The 16,003-nt window shown below is 32.8% G+C and overlaps 1 protein-coding gene across 3 annotated transcripts in view; it reads right to left on the bottom strand.

Annotated features, from left to right (window-relative positions):
• Positions 1 to 16,003, bottom strand: part of LOC114343020 (phospholipid-transporting ATPase VD) — a 346,327-nt gene that overhangs the window by 233,930 nt on the left and 96,394 nt on the right. For all 3 annotated transcript variants that reach the window (XM_050645083.1, XM_050645085.1, XM_050645084.1), the window contains exon 2: positions 13,400 to 13,810. In XM_050645083.1, the coding sequence (XP_050501040.1) occupies positions 13,400 to 13,803 (404 nt within the window). In that variant the 5' untranslated portion in view covers positions 13,804 to 13,810. The remainder of the gene's footprint in view (positions 1 to 13,399; positions 13,811 to 16,003) is intronic.

Here is a 16,003-nt window from a genome sequence, read left to right as displayed (position 1 = left end):
TTTAATGTGCAAAACAGCTAGAAATCTTTATACTCTGGGCTAATTAGCAAAATTCATGGAAAAGTTATTTACAGCAATTTTATTGCTGGAATCGAATTATAAGATCCTATATATTAATAATATAGGTATGCAAAGTCCGCAGATAGTGTGCTACTTTTTTTATAAACAAAATGGCGCCGACAAATCGTATTTTTTTCAATTATTGCTCTATAACTCCGAAGATTTCAACTTTACAACAAAAACACCCAAATAAAAATGGACCGCAATTAAATTCTGCATAGAGATATGTTTTTCACGATTTGCTCCGACGAAAATTTTCCTCGGAAAATGCGGGTTTTCCTAACAAAAACTATAATTTTCAAATAAAGTTTTAGGTAAGTAATTATTAATCAATAATTAAATAACTTAGTGACATCAAAGATTTCTTGGTATAGATTGTAATTCCAGAAGCCGGTGAAAATTAAACGAATATTTTAGCAACAATTCAATTGTTAATTAACAATTTACGATCGCAATAATAACCAAAATAATCATGATACATTGATCAAACTTATAAAGATTATAAAGAAGAGATGCTTGTTCAATATTTTATCGACAAAATATAATTTTTTCTTTTTTTTTGCATAATCTTTAAAATTTGAAAAAAAAAAATAGTTATAATACGTTGGTCTAATTAGTAAAGTACAAAGAAAGGTTATTTACCAGCAATTTTATTGCTTTAATCGAATTATAAGATCCTATATATTATTAATATAGGTATGCAAAGTCCACAGATAGTGTGCTACTTTTTTTATAAACAAAATGGCGCCGACAAATCGTATTTTTTTCAATTATTGCTCTATAACTCCGAAGATTTTAACTTTACACCAAAAATACTCAAATAAAAATTCACCCCAATTTAATTCTACATAGAGGCATGTTTTTCCCGATTTGCTCCGACGAAATTTTTCCTCGGAAAATGTGGGTTTTTCCAACAAAATCTCGAATTTTCAAATAAATTTTTTGGGCCAGTAAATATTTATCAATAATTATATAGCTTAGTGAAATAAAAGCTTTCTTGGTATAGATTATAAATTCAGAAGCCGGTTAAAATGAAACGAATATTTTAGCAACAATTCAATTGTTAATTAACAATTTACAGTCGCAATAACAACCAAAATAATCATGAGACATTGATCAAACTTAGAAAGATTATAAAGGTGTGATGCCTATTTAATATTTTGTCGACAAAATATAAATTTTTCATTTTTTTGCATAATCTTTAAATGTTTAAAAAAAATTGTTATAAACAAATTAACATTTCTTAGAAATTGTTTATTATATTCTAATTTAAAAAATACTTAAAATGCGTATTTCATAGGTCTTGAAAATGAATGCTTTAAAAAAATTTTCCAACCATTTACAAAAAAGTTACGAAACAGCAAAATAAATATACGATATCTCCATTGTTTATAATTTGTTTTAATTGTTTCAAAGCTGAAAAGTGAGTCTATGGTACAATCTAATTACTCACAAAGAATGTCAAAAATTAGTGCAATGGTTATATTTTAATCAAAGATTAAAAATACTTTTTTTTGTAATTTTTAGCGCGAAAGTAGGCTTGATACAGAGCCGGAGATAAAATGTTCACTCGAAGCGACTGACACGCTTAAACTCGCGTGAGTTGTGTATGTGGGCGGGTAGCTACGGTACTGTATTATTCTACTTTCGCGCGTGTAAATTACAAAAAAATATATTTATAATCTTTAACTAAAATATAACCATTAAGCTGATAATCGATATTGTTTTATAAATAATTAGCTTGTACTTTAAACTCACTTCTACGCTTTGAAAGAATTTAAAAAAATTATTAACACCGTAGTAATCGTATGTTTACTTTGCTGTTTCATAACTTTTTTGCAAATGGTTGCAAAAAAGTTTTAAAGCATTTATTTTCGAGATATTTGAAATGCGCATTTTAGCTATTTTTTAAAATTATAATACATATAATAAAAACTTTCTGAGAAACGTTAATTTGTTTATAACTATTTTTTTAAACATTTAAAGATTATGCAAAAAAATAAAAAATTTATATTTTGTCGACAAAATGTTAAATAGGCATCTCATCTTTATAAGATTTCAAAGTTTGATCAGTGTATCAAAATTATTTTGGTTATTATTGCGACCGTAAATTATTAATTAACAATTGAATTGTTACTAAAATATTCGTTTAATTTTCACCAGCTTCTGGAACTATAATCTAAACCAAGAAGGCTTTTAAGTCACCCAATTTTTTAATTATTGGTAAATAATTACTTATCTAAAACTTTATTTGAAAATTTTGTTGGGAAAACCCGCATTTTCCGAGGAAAATTTTCGTCGGAGTAGATCGGGAAAAACACGTCTCTATGCAGAATTTAATCACGGTGAATTTTTATTTGAGTGTTTTTGTTGTAAAGTTAAAATCTTCGGAGTTCTAGAGCAATAATTGAAAAAAACACGATTTTCGAGCGCCATTTTGTTTATAAAAACCATAGCACACTATCTGCGGACTTTGAATACCTATATTATTAATATATAGGATCTTATAATTCGATTCCAGCAATAAAATTGCTGGTAAATAACTTTTCCCAAAAATAGCCTATTCTCCGATAATCAGCCCAGACTATTAAGATTCAATATTAGAACAGGATAGGCAATCATAAAATTTGTCATTGAAAATGATTCTATTGTTTTTCAAATATTGTCATTTATGATCTATAACTTTTGCATGCTTTCGAACCACGTGCCAAAGTAATTGTTCTACTCCTCCGCTTGTTATTCCACAAAACAGTTTTTGAATGTATAATCCGGTCAACTTAGACATCAAAATGCTTGGCAAATAACAAAAATTGCCGGAGAGCCAAATTTTGGTGGAGAGCTAGGGTTACCATAACAAATAAAGTTTAAAAAGTCCCCATCGATCCCATGTGTGCGTCAAAAGTTATTCGGGGTCAAAGGTCAAAATTTGAGATTTTTTGGATTTTTTTCGAAAACGGTAAGTTTTATCAAAAAAAAAACCTCAAACCAAAGTTGTAGATCTTAACATTCTCTAAAAAAATTGTCCTTACAATTTTTTTCCTAAGAGTTACCATTCCTGAGATATCGCGATTTTAAGTTACTTTATACATTATATGCACATATAAGCCACGTATATACTATGTGGCCCTTAAGACAAGTATAAATGTCTATTTGTGTCTCTTTTATATAGTATATTATACTATTCTGAAAATATTTCTTCAAAAGGTAATCAGTCCCAAACTGAATTTCCTCTATCCACGTGGCCTTGAAAAACATTTGGCTATACCATTGTTTAAAAAAGAACAGATTGTCTATTATAGGCAATGGCTACAGTATTGTCCGTAGGTCTGGTTCATAATATTATCTGTTTCTTTTAGTGCTAAAGGCGGCTACAATGACTCGACAAAGAATATTAACCTTTCAGTGCTAACGCATGGTCTCATAGACGGAGCTAACCTATTCATACCGATAATTAACGATCTATTTCGATATTCGGGCTAGGTCATTCAATAGCTTCATATTTTACCTAACCGTTGTTAGTATTAAAATATTGTTGAACGTAGATACATAGTTCGTTCGTTACACAATATTTCGGTCTCAGAGACGGATGTTAGCTTTTGCGGCTGTACTAAAGGTAAGAATTGTAACTTTTAGCGTTGTATTTTTAGTGAATAAAATAATATTTTTTTACTTTTTAGAAATAGAAATGAACTATGAAAAGTCGAAAAACAATGTACAGTTGTTACTCGTGTAATAAATTTATGTGCTTAGAACACATAAAGGGTATATGTGTGGAATGTTCAGAAAAAGGTTGACTTTTTTTAAGTTTAAAGTTACTTCGTATTATTAGAATTGCTTAAGTGTGGTTATTATAAGTGAATAATTTCATCTTTACTTTAAAAATAACTCAGCAAATTTTTTGTTTATATTAAGATTTTAGGGTTTTTTTCTCACTTTTTAGAATAGTTGCTTGTTTTTGTTAAGGAAATATTTTTGTCAAAATAAATGTTTATAAATATAATTTTTAAATAAAACTGCATTTATTTTAAATAAAAAAATATTTGATAAGACCCTTGAAGTAATTAAATTTTAAAAATTTGTAAAATTTACAGTACTAGGGCATGTATAAACATACGGTTCCAGAGACGGACGTTAGCACTTTTGTCAAAATACTTCACGTTAGCACTGAAAGGTTAAAGCTGCAGAACAACGTCGTCGAACTACAAAAACATCATCGGGTTCCGAGATTATCTTTGATGAAAATATAACAGTTCCAGCGAATCAACAACAATTTTTCGCCAACATTAATAATAAATCTCGTTTCATTTCCATGTTAACTGACAAATTAACAGCTGCGAATATTGAAGTGAAACAAGCTAAAAATGACGCAGATGTCCTTATAATTGAGACAGCAATTGAAAAATTTAAGGCAACAAACACAACAATAATTGTAGTTGGTGAAGATGTTGATTTGTTAGTACTGATTACTGCAAGGACTCCAGTAGATAAAGTTATTTATTTTCTGAAACCTGGAAGGGCTGAACAGCGAACAGAGATATATTCTTCGAATAGTTTATCGGCTTATCCCAAATGCCAAAAGTACATTTTATTTTTACATGCGATAACCGGCTGCGACACTACGTCCGCAATGTACAGAAGGGGCAAAACGTCAGTACTTAAATTATTCGAAAAAAATATTTGACTGACTGCTGTAAAGTTTTTACAGAACTTGATTCTACACCGCAAACAATAATTACGGAAGGAATTCGCTTTCTTCTTGCGGTTTATGGAGCTCCAAAAAAAATTATTTGTCTTGATAAATACCGATACTTAACTTTTGTAAAAAATACGCGAAACAAGAAACAAGTACAACTATCATGTCTTCCTCCAACATCAGCATCTGCTTTTCAACATTTGTATCGAGTATATTATCAAGTTCAAACATGGCTAGGCAATGAACTGAATCCAGAAGACTGGGGTTGGAAATTAATAGATAATACTCTGGAACCGATTAAAACCTTACTCCCACCTGCTCCAGAAAAACTCCTTAACACTATTTTTTGCAATTGCAAAAAAGGTTGTAGTGCCAAGCCAAATGTGGATCTAAAAAAAAGTCGGGTTGCTGTGTTCTCTAGTGTGTACAAACTGCCAAGGTCAGTCTTGCTCAAATGTCCAGTTTAGTACAACAGAGGAAGACTTCTGTGATTTTAATGAAGAGACCAATGACTCAGTCACATTTGAACAATTTTTGAACATCCAGCAAGAGCAAGAGAAAGAAGATGAAATCGAAGAAGACTTGACTGTTGAAGTAGACTTTCAAGAATATGAATCTGATTAAAATATCTAAAGAAATCAAAACAATAGTTAACCTAATAATCAATAGCAATATCAATAATCAATATCAATAATAAGGTAATATCTAGAACTTGACCGGTATTGTTTCCTTAAATTATCCTAAAATTGTCAAAACAGTTAGTGGAGTAGGCCTAACAGGGGAAACCACGGTAAAAAAAAATTCGCCGAGTACACTACCTCACAGGTGGTGTGTAAACGTGTGCATATCATGTATAATGTGACTATTTGAATCGCGATATCTCAGGAATGGCAACTCTTAGGAAAAAAATAGTAAGGACTGTTTTTGTAGAGAATTTTAAGATCTACAACTTTGGTTTAAGGTTTTTTTTTGATAAAGCTTACCGTTTTCGAAAAAAATCCAAAAAATCTCAAATTTTGACCTTTGACCCCGAATAACTTTTGACGCACACATGGGATCGATGGGGACTTTTTAAACTTTATTTGTTATGGTATACCCTAGCTCTCCACCAAAATTTGGCTCTCCGGCAATTTTTGTTATTTGAAATGTCTATATAGACCGGGTTAGTATCACTTTATCGACTTTCGAAAACAAGAACTTATTTGGTACCAAATCAGGACTGTATGACGGATGACACATAGCGTTACCAGGTGTCCCGATTTGCGCGGGACGTCCCGATTTTCAGGGGCTGGGGACGCGTACCGATTTGTACCTGATCGGGACACTACATGTCCCGATTTTCACCCACGAAAACCAATTTCAGGAGGACTTGCAGTGAATTTTATAACTATGTTATAAAAACAAGGCACTCCTAAAAGCTGCAAAATCGAATGAAAAATATAATTTTAATAAAAAATAAATAATTTACTTACGCCGGGTTTCTGAAAGGATGATCATCTCAAAAATTATGTAATCGACGATTAACAATGGATTAAATGCGTCAGAAACGTCAAACAAACTAGTTTTAACAACAGTAGATCACCTGACAAAAGATAAATCGCTTGTTAACAGCCGATCATAAGTGTTTTGAGTCTCTGAAAGGTCGATTAACCAGTTTCGCTTGTCAAACGGCGGTAAAAATGTACTGTTACCTAATATGAGATTATCCGTCGATTAACGGGCTGTTAAGAGTTTTTTTTAGTTTTTTAATTACTGTAATTAACAAATACCGGGAAAAAATTGTCAAATAACACATATATAAATGAGATCAATCATATTATTCAATAAACATAAGTTTTTTTATGGAAGAAATAATTTAAAAAATTTATTTAACTTGCAGAACATGGATATCTCGGACATTTTTGTATATTTGATTATATAATTTATATTTTTTTCGTTTAAAATGTAAGATAACAACGATGCTAGACTCATAGAGCTATTTTTTGAGAGGCCAGAGCTCTAAAAAGCAGAACATAATGATAATAGTGATGTAAATAAGAGGGAAAACGTGTGTGAAATTATAGCAGCTAACTTTGAAGACAATAAAACAGCCGGTAAATAAATTAAAAATAAATACAAAAAGTAATTATAGTCCATTCTTTCACGGTTTTTGCTCTAAATTTTAAAGAGCCGCTTGGATTGACATGAAATTTGGCATACGTATAGCTTACATGTCAAAGAAAAAAAGTGATATTGTGCCGATGTGTGCTTTTGCCCTGGGGGTGACTTTCACCCCCTCTTGGGGGTGAAAAAATATATGTCCAAGATAAGTCCGGAAATGGGTAAACTGACTAATTTTAAGTAACTTTTGTTCTATAGAGCTTTTTCGCCAAGTCAACACTTTTCGAGTTATTTGCAAGTGAATATGTTCATCTTTCAACAAAATAACCACATTTTTAGACGGTTTTTCGCAAATAACTCAAAAAGTAAGTATTGTGTCGAAAAAAACGTTCTTAGTAAAAATATAGCCCATAAAAAAGTAAAAAAAATGGTGTACGCGTTAGATCTCTGGATCTCGTAGAACCAGAGTTATAGTCAATGAAAAATAGATTCATATTCACCAAATTTCAAATAGAATATTTCGACGTGAAATATCCAAAAAATTATGAACTTTTTGGGGAAAATATATTATATATTTTTTAAAGTGTTTAAAAAAAGCTTCATTTCTGTTTTTACAAAAAGTTTCTAGCATTAAATTTAAGCAAGTTACGCTCAAAATAAAGTTGGTCCCTTTTGTTTTTGCAAAAAAAAATCGGGAAGACCACCCCCTAATTAGCAACTTAAATTAAATTAATCGTTACCGCTCCACAAATTATTTTACTTATGTTGTGTTTATATGACCTGTAAGTTTCATCGATTCAAAGTGCTTATTTTTGAAAAAATTTGGTTTCAAAGTAAAATTTTTAAAAATTTAAATTTTGAAAAATATCTTTTTTTTCAAAATAACGTAAAAATTGTTAGAGATACCAAAAATCTCAAAAAACAAAAAAAGTCAGATTTGCTTTTCTGAATATCATGTATTTTCTTGTTTTTCTGTTAGACAAAAATTGATTAAGATTTGGTGTTTCTAAATTTGCATACATTCGTGATCAGTGACTCGTTCAACCCCTTTTAACTACAGCCCTTTCAATAATAAGGACTTTGAACCGATGAAACTTACAGATCATATAAACAATATATACATGAGTCAAGAAACTTGTGAAGTCGTAACGATTAAATTTATTTAAGATACTAATTAGGGGGTGATTTTCTCGATTTTTTTACCAAAACCAAAAGGGACTAACTTTATTTTGAGCGTAACTTGTTTAATTTTGATCCTAAAATTTTTTTTTATAAAAAAAAATGAAGCTTTTTTTAAACACTTTAAATAAGTTGTAATGAGTTTTCCCCGAAATGTGCTTCATTTTTGGTTATTTCACGTTAAAGTATTCCATTTGGAATTTGACGAATATGAACCTATTTTTCATTAGCTATAACTCTGCTTCTACTGGGTGTAGAGACGTGATATATACACCATTTTTTTAAATTTCTTACAAGCTATATTTTTGCTGAGAATGTTTTTTCGACAAAATACTTAATATTTGAGTTATTTGCGAAATACCGTCTAAAAGCGTGGTTATTTTGTTGAAAAAATGAACATATTCACTGCCAAATAACTCGAAAAGTATTGACTTAGTGAAAGAACTCTATAGAATAAAAATTACTTAAAATTAGCCAGTTTATCCATTTCCCGACTTTATTTGGACGAATATTTTTTCACCCCCAAGAGGGGGTGCAAACCACCCCCAGGGCAAAAGCACATATCGGCACAATATCACTTTTTTTCTTTGACTTGTTAGCTATGTGTATGCCAAATTTCATGTCAATCCAAGCGGTTCTTTAAAATTTAAAGGTTTTGCAATATTTTACCGTTAAAGAATGGACTATTATATAGACCAAAAATAAAAATATGAGTATAAAATATTATAGATCATAAATAAACTGTTTTATATCTCCAAATCTCATCACATAAATTTAATGCGTTTTATTATTTTTGAAATTATCTAGCCTCACTTTTAAAATGCTATCATTCAATTCTTGCTCCAAACAAAAGTGACAGTACGTAAGAGAGAATGTACCTTTAGAGATACAAAGATACAAGTTTGGATTTAGAGGTTAATATAATTGAAATTTTGAAGGATAACAGTCAATTGTGACAGTATCGATAACAAATTGTATGTCAGATCATCGATTACATGATCTATGATCGTGTAATTTTACAATAATTGGCGTTTGAGAAACCCATCACTGGTTAACAGTTGATCAAATCTGACAGCCGATTAGATGATCGGAGATTTGAATAACGTTTCGGAAACCGGCTGTTAATCTACAATTTTTTTATAATATCGTCTGATTATTATTATCATGTAGGATTAAATACAGATTATAGAAACACCTTGTAATCCAGTAAATGAAAGCGAAATACGGCGATACCGTGTAATTTTCAGGATCAACTCCGAATTGCATGAAAATTTGGACGGCTCGTGCCGTTGGTTGCTTTTACTCGGGGAGTGACAGTCACCCCTAGTTGGGGTCAAAAACCGCGCGTTTAAAATAAGTCCGGAAGTGGATAAATTGAATAATTCTAAGCAATTTTAGTTCTATAGAATTTTAACTTAGTTGATACTTTTCGAGGAATTTACGATTGAAAATGTGTATTTTTCGACAAAAAAATCACGTTTTCAGGCGATTTTCACAAATAACTCAAAAAGTAAGTATTTGATCGAAAAAACTATTCTTAGCAAAAATGTAGCATAAAATAAAAAAATGAAAAAAATTGTGAACTCGTAAAGTCTATAAACCCAGCAAAAGCAAAGTTGTAGCTCATGAAAAATACGTTCTTATTCGTCAAATTCCAAATCAAATATTTCAACGTGAAATAACGAAGAAATGAAGCACTTTTCGAAAAAAAACCAATTAAAACTTTTTTAATAAAGCTTTATTTTTATTTTTTTTTAAGTTCAAAACCAAGTCGACTCCTTTTTTTTAGTAAAAAAATCGTAAAAATCTTCCCTACTTAGCACCCCAAATGAAATTAATCGTTACCGCTTTACAAACAATTTACTTTACATTGATTTTTTACATGATTGAAAGGGCCTGAACGAGTCACTAATCACGAGTGTATGCAAAATATGAACAGCGACATTTTAATCAATTTTTGTCTTACAGAAAAACAAAATGAATGTATCATATTTATAAAAGCAAAACCTACCTACTTTTTACTTCTTGAGATTTTTAGTATCGCTAATACTTTTTAAGTTATTTTGAAAAAATGGCATTTTCCAATATTTTAGGAAATTTTTTTTAATATATAACCAATTTTTTTCAAAACTAAGGTACTCTCAACCGGTAAACCTTACAGATCGTATAAACAATACACATTTAAAGTAAATGGTAAAGCGGTGGTGCTAAATAGTGGGAGATTTTCACGATTTTTTTTTACCAAAAAAAGGAGCCAACTTTATTTTGAGCGTAACTCGCTTAAATTTAATACAACTTTTATATAAAACAAAATTAAAGATTTTTTTAAACACTAAAAAATTTTAATAGGTTTTGCCCGAAAATTGCTTAATTTTTTGGTTATTTCAAGTTAAAAAATTCGATTTGGAATTTGACGAATAAGAACGTATTTTTGATGAGCTACAACTTTGCTTTTACTGGTTTTATAGACTTTCTGAACATACAATTTTTTTTTGCTTTTTTAAAAGCTACATTTTTGCTAAGAATATTTTTTTTTCGATAAAATTACTCAAAAAGTATTGACTTAGTTTAAAAATTATATAGAACAAAAGCTTTTTAGAGTTAGTCAGTTGATCCATTTTGGGAGACTTCTTTAAACGCGCGTTTTTTTACCCCTGACAAGCGGTAACTGTAACTGTCACCCCCCAAGCAAAAGCAACAAACGGTACAAGTTCAACTTTGAAGTAGACAGTAAGTAGAACCTAAAACCAGATTTTCATGCAATTCGGAGTCGACTCTGAAAATTACACTCCAAAACGGTCATTTACTGGGCTACTTTTGTTTATTTGTCCCGATCTACAACCCTAAATCCCGATTTGTTTTTGCTTATATACCGATTAAAAACAAATCGGACCTGTCAACACTAGATGACACATGTTTTTTAAGTGCTCAAATAGTTGATTGTCAAACGAGATGTGTGACAGACCGCATTATCTTGATGAAAAATTACCCAAAGGCGCTTACTTTTTTTCACCAAAGACTTAGAACGAACCAATGATTGTGTATTAATCAGAGCTGACCGCTACAGGTTCGTCTAAAAGCATTTTTGTATCATAACTACTTGTTTTGAAGTACTTTGAGCGCTAGTAACTTTTATGGAATTCTTCTTCTTGTTCTTCCTTAGCTTTTTCCTTTTCAGTTGTAGCTGTTCCTTACTCTTCGCCAGCCGTTTCTTCATCGTATCTTCTTCATTTAAACCTTTCTCTCGCCAGTATTCTGCCACACAGTCCTTCCATCTCCTCCTCAGTTTGTTCTACCTCTCGTTTCCCCAACTTCTAACAGATCTATCCTTCATTCCACGTTGTTTACATTTTTCGTTTGCCGTGACCAAACCATCCTTCAAGATCAAAGATAAGCCATATTTGTTCTTGAACCTTTTTTAAGACTGTAGTCATCCCGGCTCCTTCCCTAATAAAGACGTTCCTGATCCTGTCTCTTCCAGTCGCAACCAGCAGCCACCGTAACATTTTCATTTTACCTACCTCCATCTTCTTTTACTGAATCTGCGCCAGTCGTTTACCGTATCTTTATTCTCAAACTCTTCCAACACTACACTCTTTCAAGACTTTTGCCATAGCTACCTCCACCTTCTTTTCCTGAACATTCACCAGCCATTTACCGTATCTTTTTTCTCAAACTCTTGCAGCACTCTACTCTTTCAAGACTTTTGCCAAATCCTTATCTCTTAACTTCCACCACTTTACTGTCTGGTGTCCTACTTACTTTCCTTTCCACCTCACCTTTATCTCCGTATTCACTATCACCGGTCGATGTTGACTAGCTCCTCACTCACTCGTTATAACTGTACTGCTGGTAATTTCTTTTAACTGGCTTTTACCCACCATAAAATATATCTGACTTTTCCTTCCCCCGCTCCTATACTTAAGATACTGGTCTTCAGTCTTCATAAAGAACGTATCAACAATCACAGCCAAATCCCATACCACTGCAAAGTCCCTATTTCCTTCATCATTCATTCCCATTCCCAAATCTCTATGAACTCTTTCTATTCCTGCTCTTTTTGTATCAATATGTCCATTAAAATCATCTCCAATACAACACTTTTCGTCTACAGGAATCTCGAGCATCTCACAATCAACAGCACTTCAAAATTCTTCCTTTTCCTGTTCGTCATACCCTATCTGTGGGGCTTAGGCACATATGGTGTTCACATTGGTATTGTCTGTATTAACCTATCACTTCTTCTGGTTGCCCTACAAGATTTTCCTTCCACTCGTTGTTCAAAATACCCACTCCCTTTCTGCCACGATTATTCCACGTCGAATAAGATCATCTATATACAATAAGGTAATAAACAGCCATACACTAGGTCTATATGGGTATTCCAAGCCGAATGTATGTATGCGGTTTATGGGAGCTATGAATATAAGCTGATACACTCTTATTCAAGTACATTACAGCACAGCACCCTTTAGTGATGCAAACAAATGGTCTTAAATAGTTATTTGCACCAATTGACACCAGACTATTGAACATTTCGTCAGATTAAGTAGGATCACTCTAAACCTTTACTAACTTGGCAGAAAATCAATTCAACTTACGAATAGAGTAAATAACAGCAATGGTCACCAAAATCTTCTTCTTTAGGTGCCGTGTCCGTATTCAAACGTTGGCCGTCATCATGTTTACAAGTTCCTGAAACGTTTCTCTATCTGCTGCTGCGCGAAATAATTCTTCTACCATGGAACCACACCATTGTCTAATATTACGCAACCATGAAAGTTTCTTTCGACCAATCCATCTCTTTTCTCCACTTTTCCTTGCATTATAAGGCGAAGTAGATGGTATGTAGGTCCTCTAATTATATGGCCGAAGTATTCTGTTTTTCTCCTCTTTATGATGTTTATGAGACCAAAATAACAGACAACAAAGTTTCTCAAGCACTTCCAAAAATAAAGAGAGGGAAAGTCGTTGTACCAGATAATATCTCCTGCAAAGTGTAAACAGAGTTGGGATAAACTGGAACAAGGTGGCCAACAGATTTGTTTGATAGAATTGTGGAAGTGGGACAGATGCTCGACCGATGGGGAAGCAGTATATTACTACCAGATAGATACCTGTCTACAAAAACAAAGGAAATGTTCAACAGTGCACAAATACTTCGTGAATACATAAAGAAACGGAAATATTCGAAGATCAGTTGGGATTTATGCAAGACAAGTAATTTTCAGTATAAGGCAACTTATATAGTAATAATAAAGAAACAAGTGCTCATATGGTATATTTTTCACGAAATATCTTGCAATAGGTTACAAGTAGTGCCAAGGTGAAAGTAACTTTGGTCTTAGTATCATACTATTCACTTACCTGGAAGCCTGACGAGAATGACCGGACTTAATCGAACCTCTAGGTGCTGGTGTCGCATCCGTTTCCTTATGACCGGGAGGCAAGATGAAATCTGTCTTGGATCCAACCCTACTATGCCCCGGTTTGTGAGGCGGGCCACTCGAATCGAACATTTGTCCCTGAGACAGCGCCCTTTGGTGACCACGAGCTCCTTTAAGGGCGGATCTGCCTACCACAACTGCCGAATTGCTACCCACAGACGTGCCACCTCCGTGGCTGACGCTACGAAGGTGGCCTCTCGTTTCGGGAGACCGCTTCGGCTCCGGAAAGGTATATGTTGAACATTGTGCGTTCAAAGGAGGCACTAGCGTGTCTGATTGAGGGATGCTAGTCGATTTTTCCCCGGTGGTGTTGGCAGTCGACATCTTAAATCTGAAACAAAAAATAGATATAAAGAAAACTTACATCGATAAAAAAATGATCCTTAAAGCTAGTCAGATTATAAAATTGTGTGAAAATACAAAAAGATTAATGTCTTAGTACCACTGAATCGATAATTCCTGTCTTTTTCTTATCTGTTAAAGACCCTGTCGCGCTTACAACGTTAAACATATGTATATGTATAGCGGTTGTTTTAATAGGTTTGTTCTAGCAAACAGTCAAACTAGTCAGAAACCGTCAGCAAACAGTTGGTCAGTGAGAGAACATAATGCAGTCACCAGTGCTATCCCCTCTACTCGCGCTGGTCCACTATTCGCTGATGGTTTCAAACCGTTTGAAACTGATGCTAGAGCAAACCTATTATCTCTCTCCTATGGCTCTACAGCCCAAGTCGGGCCCTGGCCTCCCCCAGCATCCACCTCCAAATATCTCTGTCTCTGGCTGCTCTCCTCCAGTTGTCCACCCTCAATATCTCTTTAGCATCGGTTCTCTTCGTCTACCCACCTCTTCCTTTGTCTTTCTGCTGTCGTTATGTACTGTAGTTCTGTCGTTATCCATTCTTATAAGGTGACCTGCCCAGCGCAATCTTTGTATTTTTGCATAATTTGCTATAGCGATGGTCTAGTACACAAATGTTTTAAGTGCAAAAATACATGTTTTGAGTTATTGCAAATTTAAAGTTTATTAGCTCCCCATAATTCACAGTAATGTTCTAGGACATCTAATATGCTTTCCTAAATTAGGCTGTAGTGTTAGCTTAGCCATGAAAATGCTAATTTGTGATATTTGATTATACAGTATTAAAAATTTTGAAAAAGTATCTGAAATACCTGTACTTACCACATTTGGTGAAATACAATTCTGTTTATTTTTTTTTAATTGCACTTACCACATTTCGCGTAACACAATTATTTGCTAAAAATAACAATAGGTACCAATTTTTCATACTTTTATGTAAATTAATTAACAAAATTTAAAAGGAGACATTTGATAAAGTAAGTATTATATAACATTAATCGCTATTTTCAAGGTCACTTGCATTTAGAACAGTGACAGTGGGTTCCTTTGTTTGTGGAATTTCTTTTATAAATTTTTCGTAGTCCTCTGGGATAACCTTCTTTTCTAAAAGAAACACTAGATCCTTTTTCTTTTTTTGGGAAATTGGTAAACGCGATGTGTATTTTCTATTTAAAATGATCGATTCCCATTTCTTTTTTCTTCCCTGCTTGCGTTTGTTTGAAGAAATATCGATTTCAAAAAAGCTTTCTTCTGTAAGGTTATACTTGTATTGTACAATGTTAGGAGTTTCCTTCTGGAAACGAAGCCACTTGATTCTGAGCCAGTTAACTTTTTCGTTATTTGTATTTAGTGTGGTGTTAAATACATTATCTTCAACGAGTTTTTGTAAATCGAAAAAATCAATGAATTTCATATTAGTGACATAATATTCCCTAGGTTTTAGTCTGGCCGTCGAAATTAATAAACACCATTCACGTGTAGAGTAAATTTTCTTATGACGTTTGGCCCTCTCTATCGTGGAGTGCATCGAGTCTGCCTCTAGATATGAGTGTCCAGTTTCCATAAATTTTAGGTCAATAATCTTCAAATTATCGATTTTATTAACAGCATATAACATGGCTGCGGTCACAAATTTATTTCGATTCTGACCACTGCATGTATCAGAGAACGATGCCACGTGTGTCACTGTTTCCGGTAAGTTCATTAGATATTTCAACAAGCAGCTGCCGATTTCAACACTGCCCTTATTTCCATGTGTTTCATCCCAAACAAAACAGTGCCCATCAGAATTGGATGTATCATAAATGGTGAAATTATAAACATTTAACTTGTGTTTATAATAAATTTGATTGTCACCTGCGTGAGGAATAGGCAAAATTGCTTGCATATCAAAAGATATTGACCTAAAAGTTTTGCCTTCATCTGCGCGCGATCTTTGTTTATCATCCGCTTTCATCTGCATAGCGTCCTTTTCGCGCTGCTTGGGATTATTGTAATCTTCTTGTAGAGGTCCTTTGTCTTTGGCGATATTGTAAGAATTGCAAAGCGAACATTGATCTTTCTTAGGTTTGTAAAAATCCAATCTCGGATCATATTCGTGAAATGTTTTTTGGTAAACAAAAAGTGATACAGCTTGAACATTCTTTTGCATACAAAAATCGTTCT

This window comes from Diabrotica virgifera, chromosome 3 (genome assembly GCF_917563875.1).
Source record: "Diabrotica virgifera virgifera chromosome 3, PGI_DIABVI_V3a".
NCBI lineage: Eukaryota > Metazoa > Arthropoda > Insecta > Coleoptera > Chrysomelidae > Diabrotica > Diabrotica virgifera.
This window is presented reverse-complemented; position numbering and strand designations above follow the sequence as displayed.